The sequence below is a fragment of the Ochlerotatus camptorhynchus genome, unplaced genomic scaffold (genome assembly GCF_037179485.1).
Source record: "Ochlerotatus camptorhynchus isolate MF236.1 unplaced genomic scaffold, CSIRO-AGI_Acam_v1.1 ptg000192l, whole genome shotgun sequence".
Lineage (NCBI taxonomy): Eukaryota > Metazoa > Arthropoda > Insecta > Diptera > Culicidae > Ochlerotatus > Ochlerotatus camptorhynchus.
This window is the reverse complement of record NW_027040682.1, coordinates 3,473,676-3,489,203: the sequence shown is the minus strand read 5'-3', so window position 1 is coordinate 3,489,203 and position 15,528 is coordinate 3,473,676. Positions and strand designations below refer to the sequence as shown.

General features: G+C 43.8%; 1 protein-coding gene across 1 annotated transcript in view; it reads right to left on the bottom strand.

Annotated features, from left to right (window-relative positions):
- Positions 1–574: 574 nt before the first annotated feature.
- The window catches only part of clu (clustered mitochondria protein homolog), a 47,936-nt gene continuing 32,982 nt past the window's right edge, over positions 575–15,528 (bottom strand). The window contains exons 2-6 of the mRNA XM_065223395.1: positions 9,318–12,727; positions 9,119–9,244; positions 8,835–9,050; positions 8,546–8,757; positions 575–2,096 (exon numbers count right to left, since the gene is read on the bottom strand). Of these exons, the coding sequence (XP_065079467.1) occupies positions 1,805–2,096; positions 8,546–8,757; positions 8,835–9,050; positions 9,119–9,244; positions 9,318–12,727 (4,256 nt within the window). The 3' untranslated portion in view covers positions 575–1,804. The remainder of the gene's footprint in view (positions 2,097–8,545; positions 8,758–8,834; positions 9,051–9,118; positions 9,245–9,317; positions 12,728–15,528) is intronic.

The window sequence follows — 15,528 nt, the reverse complement described above, 5'->3', positions numbered from 1 at the left end:
ACGCAGAATAGTGATACCGAGCATGTAATCCTACGTCAAATCTACGGTCGAGTCTTGGATACAACCTCTTACTTTTTTTAAATTCTTTTTTCGCTGTTCGTTTTTTTTTTTCTATTTTGCTCGCATAGCGTTAAGTTACCCTAACAAATGATGAAAAAAACATACAATATAAATATTGAGCTTTTCTTGCTTTTGAGCTTTTTTATTATTTTAACACTGCCTTAAATGAGCGGAAATTGATACTCTGATCGTATTCATGATGTAAATAGGGCTTGAAACTATCAATTTGGATAAAAATCATTCGAATTTTCCACTGAATTTGGTATCATTAGTGATGGATTAAGGTGGACAAACTGCCCCACTTCCCCCTATATTGAAATATAAAAGCTTAAAATTTTAAACGTCATTGCATTAAGTTACCAAAAAATGTGTAAATTGCACATTACGCCCCTAGCCCATTACGATTTTCCAATCCCATTCAATGACACCCACACTTCCCTCAACACAGGGACTTTCTTTCATCTATCTCTGGCAAATGCTCAATCCGTCGCATTAAAATGATGAAACCCAAAACTCTTGTCTTGCATTTTATTTCGCCGGAATCCGGACAAATCCAACTAAAGCTTGACCGCGGCGCATCTTTTCAAACCTGCTGCCTGCTGCTCAATAATGTTAACACATCCTGTCTTAAACTTTGGGCCTTATTTGTTTTGTTATGTTATGTTTATTCGGGGTTTCATTTCACGTTATTTGTGTCTGGACTTATCGGTTCACAATTTGAAAGCCTACGATGTTCTACGAGTTCCAACTTCTACTTGACTAACTACACACCTACGTATTGTTTGCTGGTTTGTATAATGTTTTATTGAGTTTGTGTGTATTCCATTAGTGTGCAAAATCGTAAGACTACCTAATTTGTCTCCGCTATAAAATTCTATTTGACGTTCCAAGTTTGACACGCTGATCTCTTAGCGATTTCTTATCTTATCCAGTAGGTAGGTATCTTTCTCTAGAACCTATAATATGCTTGTAGTGTTTTCGGCTAGTTTAGAATGATATTCGCTCCGCCTGATCAACTGCTGCGTACGATTTGGCTTTTTATATAAATCATCGGCGATTTCGTGAGTGAATTCAGTTCGAGTGGGAGGGATATGATGGGCTATGTTAGCCTGATCAAACAATAGTTGTACTGCGTACGAGTGCGACACGCTGACTAGAGCGGATATTAGTGCGATTTCAACTGTTCGAAAACAAGATTCCTTCAGATTCGATGGCTTGGATTAGTTTTATTGCAAGGTGATGATTACTCTTTTAGAGACATTTTATTTAGTCCTTCTATTGCACGAGTTTATTGACCGCGTTCGATTTGCTCGGTTTTTGGTTCAGCGTTCATTCTAAAATATTGCAAACTCAGACATTCCATAAAGCACATTTCCTTCAAACGAAGGTAGAAGTAGTATTTGTATTAGGTATATGTTTAGATCAGAAAAGTTGTGTGCGTTTCTCAGCTCTAAAGGCTCTAAATTTCTAGAGAAATAGCTAGTTCAGTGAAAGAAACAAAAAAAAATTTAGAATACATACTGCGAAATGAAACAATATTGATAACTATAGTTAAACAACCTAAGCGACTCTGTCTATCAGAGCGCGATGACTAATGAAACAAACGGGCAAACTAACGACGCGACTTAAGAAAATCCTTTCTTTCAGCTGATGATTATTGTAGTATAATGTACCGATATAAGAAAGTGTTCCTCCGGACAACAGTCGCTAACTACTGCCGGAAGCGGCAAGATGGGCCTTTCTTTCAGCTTACCTGCTGCTCGGACGCCTTGGACGATTTACTGCTGCTGCTGCTGCTGCTGTCGTCCTTTTTGTCCTCCTGCTTACTACTACTACTGCTGGCATCGGTAGCCACGGGAAGTTCATGCTTGTCATGCTCCTCGAATGGGATTCCGGCGGCGGTTTTGGCCATTGTTTCGGTGAGCATGCGATCGACTTCCTCCTGGCTGGCTTGCACAGCGGCAGCCTGTTCCGAAGTGCCGCCCTCCTTTTGGCGCTTTTCAATTTCGTTCTTCAGATTGGCAATCTCTTTGGAGCTGAAGAGTAGTAGAGAAGAGAAAGGGAAATGGGCTTGAGTTAGTTTTCGTTTCTCTTTGCAATCTAGTTGCTCGCAAGGTGCATTCAGACCGAGAACCAGTTATCCGTAAAATATTGACCTGAATAAAAAGTTTCTTCGAAAAGGACAATTTGACATTGAGCGTTCATGCATGGTCGATTCTTTTCGTCGATTTGTTAATAACTCGCTTGGATAAACATTTTTCGACGCGTTTGCTGTTGCTCTCGATAACCAATACAACCATTCATAGTCCTGATTTTCTTTAGATAATTAGTTTATGTCTGACAAAAATCAGCTTAATTGGTTGAAGGACAGCTGAGAAACAGTGGTAGATGGACAATACCACCCACATATAAAGGAGGTACGGTATAAAACCTTTGGAGTTAATCCCAGGCCTCCGATAACCTAGTCAGTAAATGCACGGTATTATCAAGCCGGAGGCGGCGGGTTCGATTCTCTATTTTCGTGGGCATAGAGTACCACTGTGCTTGTCACACAATATACAAAATCATGCATTTGTGTTGGCATAGAAAGCTCTCAATGAATAGCTGTGGAAGGGCATTTAGATGGTTGGTTGGTTTGTTGTCCTTATTAACCCTCCGTTACTCGCGCCAACTTTTGTAACACGAGTACTCGCGCGTTGTACTTTGTACAACAGTTTGAGTTTTCCATTGCCATTTTGCAGCCGAGCTACCAATCGATATGAAACCAACGGGTATTCCTTAAAAACTTGTTTTTAATTCAACAAGCTAAACTTTTATCACAGTTAACCCCCAAAAAATGCGGATAATAGAGAAAATGTGAATGGAAACCGTGTAAACGGTGTCCGCACTACGTGGGATTTGACTTAATTGGTTATAACATGGAAAATCTCGAGATCCTGACCAGATAGAAAGTTACTGTCTTTGGCAAAGTTGTTCTAGTGGATAGAAGTTCAGAATTTTCTCACTACGTAGCGCTAGAATACATGTGAATTCTCGCATGTTATATATCTCGAGATCATGACCAGATAGAAAGTTACTGTTTTCGGCAAAGCTGTTCAGGAGATCATAGCCTTTTTGCTGGTGAACACTATTTCAGAATTTTCTCACTAGGTAGTGCTCGTATACATGTTAATTTCTTGCATGTGATACATCAATAGAACCTGACCAGATAGAGAGCAAATGTCTTTGGCAAAGTTTTTCAGGAAGTCAAGATCTTTTCGTTGGTGGACAGTTGTTCAGATTTTTCTCACTACTCGGTGGTAGTATACACATGCAATTCCCGCATATACAATAGCTCGAGATCCTGAGCAGATTGAAAGTTACTGTTTTCGGCAAACTTGTTCAGGGGGTCAAGACTTTTTGGCTGGTGGACAGTAGCCCAGAATTTTCTCACCACGTGGCGCTAGTAAACGTGTACAATTCTCGCGTATGCTATAGCTCGAGATTCTGAACAGGTAGAAAATTACTGTCTTCGAGAGTTTTTTTTTTTTTTTGCTTTATTATAGAGACTTTTAGCCTTTAGGTGGTTCGTCTCTTTGAAGGATTGGGGCTCCTGAGGGGGTCCCGGAGAGAGAAAATAAATAAATTGCAGAGTTTAAGTATCTCAGAGTTCGGTGTCGATTGTTTTAACAGTAAGGAAGGTGAACGAAGTTGTGGTTAATTTCCGAGAGAGAGAGAGAGTCAATGTCCGTAGCCTGCGGGGTTGTCATCGTTGTTCTTCCGTTTGACATGTCATTTAGAGAGCTGGTGTTGTCCAAGTGCCGTCGTTCGTCCGTTGTCGTGTCATTGTTCGTTGCGGGGTTCTACGTATATTGATAATAGCCTGTGTCTTTAAGGAAGTCGAGAAGTGATCTTTTCCTGTCTGGGTCATTGGATAATGCGTCTCTGATGCTGAGACCGATTGGTCTCGGAGGTTTTGATGTGCAGGGCTTATGAGATGCTTAACTGACATTTTGGTTGAGCATCCCATACATTGTTTGTGGAATCCATCACGGGATCCGAGATCGTGTGAGAATCTGGTGTAGCCGCAGCGTAATCTGGACAGTACTCTTTGGTCCTTCCAGTTTTTGGTGTCGGACCAGCATTTCGTATCTCCTTTTATTTTGCGTAAGAAAGGGTCTCGGGTATTAGCCCATTCCTTGTCCCATGCCGAAGTGATGATCGTTTTCGGGGGTTTTCGATCTGCCGATCGCTGCCAGCTTGTCTGCAGCCTCGTTTCCACTGATATTGCAGTGATATTGCAGAACCCAGACATATACGGTGTTTCTGTTCGAAGCCATTCTGATTGCTTGCATCTTCGAGAAAGTTGTCCATGAGGTCAATGCCTATTGCTTGGTACACAATAGTTCAGAATTTTCACACTACGTGGCGTTAGTATACACGCAAAATTCTCGCATGTAAAATATCTCAAGATTCTGATAAGATAGATTTCGCTAGTAAACAGTAGTTCAAAATTTTCTCACTACGTAGCGCTAGAATACACGTGAAATTCTCGCATGTGGTTTGATTCGAGATCCTGACCAAATAGAACGGTACTGTCTTCGGCAAAGTTGTTCAGGGCGCCAGGCCTTATGGCTGGTGGACAGAATTTTTTTTTTTACATCATTGTATGCACGTGCAATTCTCGCATTAGATATATTTCGAGACCTGCTAAACTGTCATCGGCAAAGTTGTCCAGGAGATCAAAATTTTTTCGTTGGTCGACAGTACGGAATTTTCTCACTACGCGGCGCTGAAATATACGTGAAATCTTCGCATATATAATATCTCGAGATCCTGAACAGCTAGAAATTTACTGTATTTGACAAAGCTGTTAAGGAGATAAAGATCTTTTGGCTCATGAACAGTAGTTCAGAAATTTCTCCAAAACTTGGTGGGCAATTCTCGCCTATCAAATATCATAAAATAAAAATACAATTTACATCAGCCTTAGTGGGATAAGACAAATATATTCTGGATTTCTTTTACTGGTGAAGATTTTCATGCAGATTTGTGGATACATAAAATGGGATGAGTCGTTCCATTTGTATACCTCTGATAAATTAGTGGTAACACGTATCTCAGATGGAAAACATTATCTTAAAAGATCAATATTGCTGAAACTTCCACCAAATGAATGTTTAGAGTCTCCCTTTCATTTAAGGCGTAAAGTAAACGAGAGATTACTTGGCCTGGCTTTCGTTAGTGATACTGACAGAATCGAACTTTTCGAATCGCCCTGTGGAATTTTAAAACTCGACGCTCATCACAAATATTTTATCATCAAATTTGACTACCTTCGTAATACTGACGACGTTGAGCTGGACCGCTGTTATTACGATTTCAACTTCTGCAATGAACTCCTTATCAACGCCCGGATAGGCTCGATAGACTGGACAACGCTTTTGACTGGTTGTGACGTTGACGATGCTGTTTTCCGGTTTTATGGTGCCATTTTCGATATCATCCACGAATATACTCCTATTCGACGACATTGCCTCTGTGTTCACTACAATCAACCATGGTGGACCACGGAACTTAGGAACCTCCGAAACAGGTTACGGAAAGCAAGGAAACGTCTTTTCAAACAACGGACTGAGGAAAACAGACGATTACTTCACGACATGGAGGGGCACTACACCAGCCGGTTGAACACAGTTTTCCATGAATATGTATTGCGCATTGAGTCGGAGGCAAAGCGGGATCCATCGTCTTTTTGGACCTACGTGAAGAAACTTAGGCGAAATGGCGGTATACCACTCGATGTGTCCTATAAAGAAGCTCGTGCTGACTCCGCGGAAGAAGCTTCTGATCTCTTCGCAAAATTCTTCAAGGATGTTTTTTGGACTACCCCTCCCGCTCATTCTCCGGATGATCGTCATGACTGGATGAGCAGCATAGCTCATTACAACTTGCATTTGCCGCAGTTGGATGTATCTGTTGAAGAGGTGATGAAAGTTCTTTCATCTGTAGATCCTTCTAAAGGCCCTGGTCCAGACTGTTTGCCGCCATCGTTCATCAAGAAATTTTCTGCATCTCTCGCTTCACCTGTGTCGATTATCTTCAATCGTTCGCTAGTTAGTGGTGTTTGCCCCACAATGTGAAAAATTGCGTCCATCACACCTATTCACAAAGCTGGAAACATCCACAACGTTGAAAATTATCGCGGAATTTCGATTCTAAGCTGCCTCCCAAAAGCTCTGGAGAAGATCGTATATGAGGTCGTATATCAAGCGGTTAGGCCAATAATTACCGAACATCAGCACGGCTTCGTGAGGAAACGCTCTACAACAACCAACTTAATGGTGTTTGTCAACTCGCTGATCAACTCCATTGAAAAACGACGACAAGTTGATGCGATCTACGTGGACTTCTGTAAGGCGTTCGATAGGGTTCCACATGTGCTTGCAGTGGACAAAATGAGGTGTATGGGATTACCTAATTGGGCCACGAAGTGGCTACAGTCTTACTTAACTGACCGCTCAGCCTATGTGAGCATTAACGGTGTTAATTCGCCTAGTTTCGAGATACCCTCTGGTGTTCCCCAAGGTAGCCATTTGGGGCCTTTAATTTTCATCCTGTTCGTGAACGATCTGTGTAGTCGACTGTGTTCTTCGAAACTTATGTTCGCCGATGACTTAAAGATCTTTCGTACAATTAAGTCAAGACTTGACTGTTGCGCACTCCAGAAGGATATTGATTCCCTTTTGCGCTGGTGTACATTGAACGGTATGCAGGTTAATGTCACAAAATACTGCGCAATATCTTTTAGCCGTTCACGCGAGCCCTTACGACATGACTATAGGATAGGACTCAGTAGTTTGCTATTCGTTTCTTCAGTTAAGGATTTGGGTGTTATCATCGACTCTAAAGTCAGATTCAATGAGCACATCTCCATGATAACTGCTAAAGCATTCGCCACATTAGGTTTCTTGAAACGAAACACAAACGCATTCCAGGACATCTACGCGCTGAAATCACTATACTGTGCTCTCGTCCGCAGTCTTCTAGAGTATGCTGTTGTTGTGTGGGCATCCTTTCACGCTATTCAAGCTAACAGAATCGAAGCCATTCAGCGAAACTTCGTAAGATACGCTTTACGTGTTCTGCCCTGGAACGATTCGGTAAATTTGCCGCCTTACGAAGAACGGTGCAGGCTGATTGACCTGGACACGTTGGCAGCAAGGAGGAAACTACTTCAGCGACTCTCCGTGTTTGGATTGCTTAACGGTGACGTAGATTGCAACCCTCTTGTGAGCCAAATCTACATCAATGCTCCTCAAAGATTTCTACGTAGTTACACGCTTCTGTGGCAACCTACCCATCGGACCAACTATGGATTCAACGAACCGTGGACTTTGTGCTGTCGTGTGTTTAATGAAACGTTTGATGTATATGATTTTAACATTAGTAAGTCTACTTACAGACATAGAATTCGACACCTAGCCTAGAAAATATCTGTACAACATTATGTTGAAGATTTAATTAAATAAATAAATAAATAAAGACTAATTTTAAAATGTCTTATCGAGGGGTCTAGAACAAAAAAAATATTTACTGTTCACCAGCCAAAAAGCTTTGATCTCCTAAACAATTTTGCCGAAGACAGTAATTTTCTAGCTGTTCAGGATCTTGAGCTGTACATATATGAGGATTGCACGTGTATACTAGCGCAGCGCAGTGAGAAAATTCGGAACAACTGTTCACCAGCCAAAAGACCTTGACCTCCTGAATAACTTTGCCGAAGACAGTAACTTTCCATTTGGTCAGGATCTCGAGATATTTTATACGTGAACATTTCACGAGTATACAAGCGCCGCGTAGTTAGAAAATTCTGAAACATTGTGCACCAAAAATAGGCTTTAACCTCCTGAACAACTTTGTTCAAGACAGTAACTTTCTATCTGGTCAGGATCTCGATATATTCCATGTTGTAATCAATGAAGTCAAATCCCACGTAGTATGACCACAGTTTACGCGGTTTCAATTTACATTTTCCCTATTATCCGCATTTTTTAGGTGTTTACTGTAATCAAAGTTTAGTTTGATTAGATCAAAAAAAATTTTTTTTAAGTATACTTGTTGGTTACAGATCGATTGGTAACTCAGCAACGAAATGGCAATGGAAAACTCATGTGTGTTGTACAAAGTACAACAGCGCGAGTAACGGAGCGTTAAGGAGATTTTCAGCCAGACGCTGGTTCATCTCCGGACGAGTGCATTTAGAAAACTAACTTGAGGGCCGTCAAAACGCTCGCTACAGAAGCGTAAAAGACTATAATAAGAAGAACCGTGAAAGCTTGTCCCCAAGCATTCATTGGGTCTTGGATCTCTGTAACTGCAACGGATCTGACAAAAGCGGAATAGCAACCATGCACATTATCCGAAATTTTTTAGAGGCCCACATACTGATTCTTATAAATCTGGGTCATCGAAGATTTTCAATGTCCTGCATTTTACCACTCACCTAATTTGTACGAAGATAATACCGTTGATCGCGTTCAGCATGTCCAGCACGGAACCCATCGACGGCGGCTGAATGTGGATCGGTGGCAGCCCGCTGGTCAGCTTGCCATTCGAGTAGATGTCGTTCATCTTCTTCTGCAGCACCACCGCCTGTTGGGTCAGATGCCGCAGACATTCGGACGATTCCTGGGTCTTTTCGTGGTTTTCACCGAGCTGTTCGTCGTGGGAAATCAATCGTTATTACCTAGCAATGAAAACCAACGCAAAATCATAGCAAGATCAGAACCAACCTGTTGCTTGTAGATGGCATAGGTTTCCTTCTCGTTGTTCAACGCTGATCGGAAATCGCCCATGCAGCTCTGCGTCCGTGCCACCAGGTGGTAGCTGACGGCAACCTTCAGCGACTTCTCGCCGTAGTACTTGATGTTCAGTGCCAGGGCGTGCTCCAGGAAGCGCAGCGAAAGCTCGTACTCTCCAACGGCATGCAGAATCAAGCTGATGTTGCTCTGTAAAATGGGTTCAAATTTAGAAATGAACCGTATAGAATGATAAGCGATAGCAATGTCCAACTCACATCCAACAGGGCAATATCCGGGTGATTCTCACCGCACACAATCGTAGCCAGGTACCGCGCACGGTACAGCAACTTGAGGGCAGTGCTAATTTGACTATTAGCGAAACAATACAATGCAAGTGGTGCCTGTCAAGGAAAAAGAACAAAGCCATTGAACAGAGGTCATAACGTGGAGAACAAGTGGCACTATAAAACTTACATATTCAGCAATCGTGTACGGATGATCAATACCGTTAACCCGCTCGCTCATCAGCACTGCTCGCTGTTGGATGGCAAGCGCCTCCTGTGGATCACCCATGATGTAACTCAAGCGGGCCAACATGCGCAAGCATTGAGCATTCTCCGGATGCATTGCCCCGTAAACGTTGTTCAACAGATTCAGCGCCTCGCTGATCAAATCGTATCCGTCCTTGAAGTAACCCTGCTGGATCTTGCTCTGTCCGGTTGTGTAGAAGTTGTACGCATCGGAAGCCCTCGGGTTGATGTGTTTAACGACGGGGAACACATTGACGATGTCATTCTCGGCGAAGGTTGACTTGTTCTTCATCTCGAAGTTGTACTCCCTGAGCAGAATCTGAACGCCAGTCTTGAGACAAAATGCACGCAACAAGCTGATTTTTTGCAGCCGATAGTGAGCCACTATGGGATCGGCGGAATCATGCACTCCAGCTGGAAGTAGCTCGTAGTCCCAGTAGGATTTGAGCTCCTGTTGAATCTGGGACCAGAGAGATTTGGGTGTGAGTAGCTGCCATTCGTTGCTGTCCTGAGTGCACTGGAATGAGGGTTTTCCGCTTTTACCACCGGAAGAACGCTTATTCTGGCGACGCTGCTGCTTGCCGCCGGATGATCCAGATTTTGTAAGAGCATCCGATTCCAACGAGCTTCCAGAGTGCGACACTGTTGCAGTGGTCGTTAGGAAGCAGTTCAGGAAATGGCTGATGGCTGCTGCCATGCTCATCATTTCGGTGTTCTGCATATAGCTGGTGAAGATGTGCTTGATAGCTCGGATGATCAACTCCGAGACGGCAATCGTGTGCAGGTATTCCAATTGCTTAATCTTGGCCAACAGGTTGGCAACTTTGCCCAAATAGCGTACATTAATTCCGCGACTGTGGAGAGTTTCCGTGAGGGTAGTTCCGTCCATTGGGGCAGCAGTGTGGTCCAGACAGTCATGAACGAAGCTTGGGATTTGGTGTTTGACAAGGAACTCGGCAGCGTCCTTCACCAGTTGCTTCTGCTTCTTCAGCGAGTTGGCTGCATTCGGATTTTCCACGTGCTTGATTCCCGGCGAGTAAACATCCGGATTGAAACGGATATCAAACTCGTATTCCTTCAACGATCCGACCGCTTCGCAGGCACGTTTCACAACCTCTTTGCTTTCATTCTTCTCGTCACTGGAAAGCAACGATTCCATCAATTTTTTGGCTTCCTCCGTTTCAACCTTTGGCATTGCGGAAGACTTCTCCTTCGGCTTTTCAGTTGCATCTTCCTCCTTCGCAGCCTCCTCCTTCGATTCGGCGTTATTGTTCGATTCTGCTGTATCACTCTTAGCGGCCTCTTTAGGCGTTGGCGCTGGTTCGATTGCTTTTGTGTCCTCCTTCTTCTCGCTGTCCTTGGGATCCTTAGTTTCCTGTTTCTGCTTTAGCTTGGCGGTGTTCAGCTGCTGCAGCTGGAAGGCAGCATGCTTGATGAACATGAGATATCGACTCTCGACGAATGCCTCCAGCAGTTCCTGACGCAGACAGCTCAGTTTGTGCTTGTGTTCGATCGGGAAGCCAAGTGCCTTGCAATCCTTGCTCAGTTCCTCGTCCAACTTCAAGAAGTTTACATCCGGGGGGAAAGTTCTCAACAGATCCAGAATGTAGTGACGTCCATCGTTTCCGATGATACCCTTACACTCAACCGACGAGCACAGTTCAATCTCTTCCTCCTTATCGTTTAAGACACTGTGTGGTAGTATTTTCAGATGCTTTCCGGCATTGTTGAGCAGTTCCAAGTATTTCTCGTGCGACAGCACCGTCTTTCCGAAGTCGATCGACCCATACACAACGGATTGTTCTTGTTCGCGTTCCAAGATGCCAGGAATAATCGACTGAGCAGTGACTCGATATCCACGGTAGTCAATGACCACCGTTCCCAACGTGTACAATCCTTCGACATCCACTGCGGAATACACTCGCACTCCGTGCAGATCGTTTCTTGGGGCAACAAATGCCGCAGCATCTCCACCCAGCTCCTTATAGTGATCTCTCACATCGAACCCAAGCGAGAAGAAGATGTTATTCCAGATGAACATCTGCATCTTGGCATCCTCTCCCGGGTTGATCGCCATCACATTTCCATCAATCACAGCCATAGCACCGCGAGTAGCTGCCGTCACGAAATCACTATGAACCTTAAATATGGCACGTTCACGGAGTAACCGTTCCGGAAGGGTTTCCCTTGGCAGCTCCCGAGTTGTCTGCAGTTCCTCATTCCAATCTCTCGTCTGCCCTGGGATGTGTTCCTCATACCCAAGCTTAGAGGAAAAAGTGTCCTCCGCACGGATGGCATCGATGGTGTGTTCCAGAGCCGGAGCAGACCAGGTGTAAACCTGATATGGCGTCGCAACCCGTTCAAACGGATGCCGCTGGGTGCGCTTCTTCTGCATTTGCGCAAAGCACCGACGGAAAGTGGGTGAAATCTGCGACAGCAAATCAATCAATGAATGGCACAGATAGCTAGGATTGTCCGGACGCGGTTCGAACACATCATCTGTTGATTGATTGATGAAGAATCCCCGAGGGCATGCCGAAATGTGTAATCTCTTCTCTTCCATCGTTACCACATACAAGTACATCAAATCCCCATGTAGCTTTCTTGGCCCCGGTGGGGGATTCCACGCGGAAGTTGTTAACACCTTGATTGGTTGGGGTCCCTTTTTGCCTACTCCCGGCTGCAGTGGAAGTAATGGCCTGTCCTTTGCTCCTGGCATGATATGCTCCGGAGGAGTACAATCCACACTCTCAGAACGACCCTTCTTCTTTTCCAGAATGTCGCCCTGAGTAATAGTGTGCAGGAACGTCAGCGAACTGCAATCCACTCCGTTGTAGGCATCAGCCGGATCCATCGACTTCAACAGATCCCGCACATGTCGAACATGAATTCTTGCCTCACGCATCGTGTACGGCTCTTCCACAACCTTAATCACCGAACCTTCCTTCAATCCCTCGATATTCTTCAACTCAGCAAAGTTATCCAACGTAACTCCATCCAACTGCAGCGAGAAACACGTCCGATGGCACGTGTCCTCCCGGTCCATCAGCAACTGGTGGATCTCCTGCACCAGTTCCATGCTGGAAACCTGAATCGACAGGGGCTCAACTCCCGGCGATAGGATCTGCACCGTGAACCCCGCGTCCTGAATGATCTCCATCACTTCCGATTCGGACTTCTTCTTGTCTTCCGATGCTTTGTCCTTCTCCTGCTGTTGCTCACCTTCCGAAGTGTGACCGTTCATACCTTCGATGACGGCAGAATCGTTATGTCCGTTGACTAGAGCCTCCTTGGCGGGTGCTGGCGGGGGTGTTGGTTCCTTATCTTTGCCGTTCTTTTGCTTTTTGTTGTTTCCTGTTGGGAGTTGAACAGAAAGAGAAAAAGGAAAAATCAAGTGAGAATTGCGTTGACTATAACAAATCACGTAATTCGTAAAAGTACACCGAACGGGTGAATAAATCTAAATATAAACTTGTATTCAGGAGGGATGTGTCGTCTTCTAACCGCACACACGAGCGCAAATTGGCGAGCTTGAGATTGTATAATCGTGTTTCAAAAGTGGCGTCTTACACACCAAATCGGCGACTTGCACTGATGTCGTTAACCGCTTGATTCACATGGTCTTGTATTTATAAAAAAGCATATCAAATGTTGTGTTTGTTAGGAAAGTCTTTGGTGGCGATTTAAAATTGCGACCTTGAACTTCAATTTAGTCATCATGCATTATTTTGGGACGCATGTATTCTGTTTAGTATTTTGTTTTATGGCTCTGTAACTGCAGAGACCGTGATTTAGTGAATTGGATGTTCATTGGACAGCCAAAATTTTTATTCCCAATGGTATTATCGGTGATGGAAATTCAACATTAACGGGGTTAAGACATTTTTTCAACATTACAACGGAGTTAAGAGCCGGTCCAGAAAAAAAATCATTACTCAAGGTTTGATAAAGATTCTAGACCTGGAAATGCACATCAAGATCTCATGCTTAAACCAATCCTAAATCTGAATCATGAAAAAAAAATAAACGTTCTTTGACAATGTTCATACACTGGATACAGAAAAAAATCTAGAACCATTTTTTTTTTTAAGAATCGTGAAATTTATATGTTATGACCAAAATCTGAGTGGGACTGACTTACGACTACATTTAACGCAAGGGGTTGGTCACTCTGCACAATGTGCTAAAAACAAGATTGGGCACACATGGGCACAGTCATTGGCACTGTTCGGCTCTCAAAGTTACAATTTTTCTGATGTTTAAAGTTACTGGCCAGATTGTAATTTTTCTGCGTCTGCGCAGTGTGCATGTGTCAAAATTTGTTATTGATGTTGCCACAATATAATCTATTTTTTTTTAAACACAACCGTGAATCTCCACCAAGTCTCGTCGTTGCTTTTGCTTCCCTTCTAAGGACATGGGACTTCATCTTACATCGGTTCATCGTATTCGGATTTGAGACAATCGCCCGTCACCGAAATGGACGTCACACCACCGGACGCTGCTGCCACGGTGGAGACTGTCGTGGCCGCTGCCGACATTGAGTTGCCAGGTGTCGGTTGCATGCCCATGCCCATGTTTTCGATGTTCTCTTTGCTCCACCCACCGTTCATGGTCTTGGACTAGGAGCACAGCTTCATAATGAACGGGATTTTTATGCCTTTGTGATCGATCGCGCTGAGGTTGCACTTCATGATGGCGTTTACCGCTAGGACTACGCTCGGGAACTCAACCAATCCGGAGGAGGAACATTACGATTTCAATGGAAACATTCGCACTTGCGACGGGTGGCAGTCCTTGGTGGTGAATACAGTTAGCAGCAGATCCTCGGACATACCGGGTGGGGTCTTGAAGAAGTGGAGAATCTTGCTCTGCGTTTGTTCTTGGAAGCGCTGTAGTCCTTGAAGCCGATAGAATTGTCCAGCAGGGTGTAGTGTACTCTGACAAGTAGTTCTGCTTGGAAAATGCAACCTGAATTTTGCTACCGTCATTTCCGATTGAAATGTTGTTCAAGTGCTGGATGCTCTTTGGTCTTCAGGAACTTTATCCTGACAACATTTCCGTACAGGTAGAACAGATTGAACTGCTTATCGGTGATGGCTGTGCTGATATCGAGTTGCGCCTTGTTGCTGTGCCGGTTAAATTCCTTCATCAGTCCGGCGTGTGTTCCGACCGGTGTTGGTTTCCATTTTCTGACGGATGAAACTCAGGCGGTGAAAAATTCGGTGCAAATCCGTTTCCTCCACCGGCAGGCATCCTTGGAGACGACTGCTTCCAATGTGTAGTCCCAACCGGAGTAGATGTTGTAGTAGATAAGATTTTGCTGCTGCAAAATTGTGCGACTTTGGAGAGGAGCAATTGCTGGAGAATATTTGTCACATTATCCAGTCTCATGCAACCAACTTAAAGATACGTGAGATCGGTCGAAAGGTTTTAAGAAAGGGCGGAACTTTAGCTAATCTTTTGGAAAAAAATAAGGGTCCAGGAGGTTGAAAGAATCAACGAGGAAATATACACGAAAAATCACCAACAAGCAAGGAAAGTGGATGTGGCTGCCGTTTCGTACAAGCAACAGCAAGAGAGAGTACTTAACAAATCAACGGAAGGTATTACGGGTACAACAGGTCAACGAGCGGTAGGAACTTGGCAGCAACGAGCGCCAGGACCTTGGCAGAGTACCCGGGGTAGAGGAGGACTTTTGCGACGAGGAACATCGAGGACTGCCAACAGCCCACGTAACTTTTGCTGGAGATGTACAAGTAACTATCATTCTGCAGCGGAGTGTTATGCGATACAAAAATTATGCCATAACTGCAACAAGAAGGGTCACATTGAACGTGCTTGTCGGTCTGCAGTTTCGACGAAACGTAAACCTCAAGAATTCGATGAAGCAACGCCGGCAAAAGTTATGAAGATTGCCGCGATCACCAAGGATGAATTTTGCGATGATGAACATTCAGTAAGTGAATAATTTTGATGAGCTGAACTATTTGTTGATTTTGATTATTATTTTATGATTCAATTTATTATTATTTATGGTTCAATTACAAAATAAATCAGTTTATGTTTCATGAATAAGGTTAACTGAAGGTAATCATAATTTCTTCCAGCAAATGATACTACGAACTACTGATCTTGTAGAGGAATTGAATAAT